Genomic DNA, 1192 nt, shown 5'->3' with positions numbered 1-1192 from the left:
TCGGTATATTTTGAAATGTCTACATCCACGATCTTTCTCAAATTCATTGGTAGATTAGATGAATTTCCCCATGCCGCTAAACTAGATGTTTCGTGTTGATAGGAACATGTGAAATTAATATGTTGTAAATAATCAGAGTTACCCGTTATTTCTTTCTGTCTTTTCCATTTTTTTCTGTAAATCTTCATCAGTGTATGGATTAGATAAAGGTAAAGATAGAATGCCTCTAGGTGTTATGAGTGGGCATTGTGTTAGTTTTTTTACGTTTTTGATTATGATCTAGTTATCAAAACCACTACCGTTATGAGAAATCAATGTTAATCTCTTTTTATCATATTAACCTAAATATTTCAACATTTGATCTATACAATCTGTACCTACAAATATTTCTACTATATTCAATATTCTATCATAAAATTCTTCTGGAACTTTATCAGTAGGATTTAGATTTGGAAAGATACTTTTAATCATCTCTAACTTTTTTCTTAGTTTTTCTTAATTAAATAATGTACAGGAATAAGGAATTGCTTTATGCGTTTCACTGTCTGAATATGTTTCACAATCCCAAGCGAATAAAGTATCATCATCACTCATATTTGAAAATATGTTTAGTTTCAAAGGTGATACTTGTGTTACGACATTATCATCTCTACATGTTTTCCATACCTGTTCATAATAATCTTCTATTTCTTTAATACCTAAACTTTTTTCATTTCTTCTTATGAGACAGAAATGTGAGTTATGTAAATAATAAACCCAATCTAATTCTCTCTTTACATCTCTGGGGCGTAAATTTCTATTTTTGAGAGTATAAATTTGAAATGAAGTTTCACATTTCTTATTGAATTCATTAATTCTAGCAGTTGTCATTACTCCTTTTCTATTCACTTTTGGAAAATTAATAATGAAGTTTTTAAATTCATTTGTTAAATCTTTGTTCAAAACATGATTTACACATTTGATAAAACAGTTACCATTTGTTGGTATATAACAATTTCTACCCTTATATTCATTTATCTTTTTAAGTAGTTCAGTTCCTCTACCAACTCTTGATCTTTTAATTTCTTTAAAATTGTCTTTATGTAAAATTATTTTTCCTGTAAAATACCAATCAGAAGCATCAGATTTTAAATCCATATTAGAAAAGATTTTCTGANAAGTTTTGGCATTGAAACCAAGAAGTCTCATATTT

General features: G+C 27.6%; 1 protein-coding gene across 1 annotated transcript in view; it reads right to left on the bottom strand.

Moving 5' to 3' along the window:
* Window positions 1-495: 495 nt before the first annotated feature.
* The window catches only part of LOTGIDRAFT_176122 (hypothetical protein), a gene marked incomplete at both ends in the record, with an annotated part of 7613 nt that continues 6916 nt past the window's right edge, over window positions 496-1192 (bottom strand). The window contains one exon of the mRNA XM_009066562.1: window positions 496-1097. Within this exon, the coding sequence (XP_009064810.1) occupies window positions 496-1097 (602 nt within the window). The remainder of the gene's footprint in view (window positions 1098-1192) is intronic.

Source organism: Lottia gigantea (genome assembly GCF_000327385.1).
Source record: "Lottia gigantea unplaced genomic scaffold LOTGIsca_779, whole genome shotgun sequence".
NCBI classification, from domain to species: Eukaryota; Metazoa; Mollusca; class Gastropoda; family Lottiidae; genus Lottia; species Lottia gigantea.
This window is presented reverse-complemented; position numbering and strand designations above follow the sequence as displayed.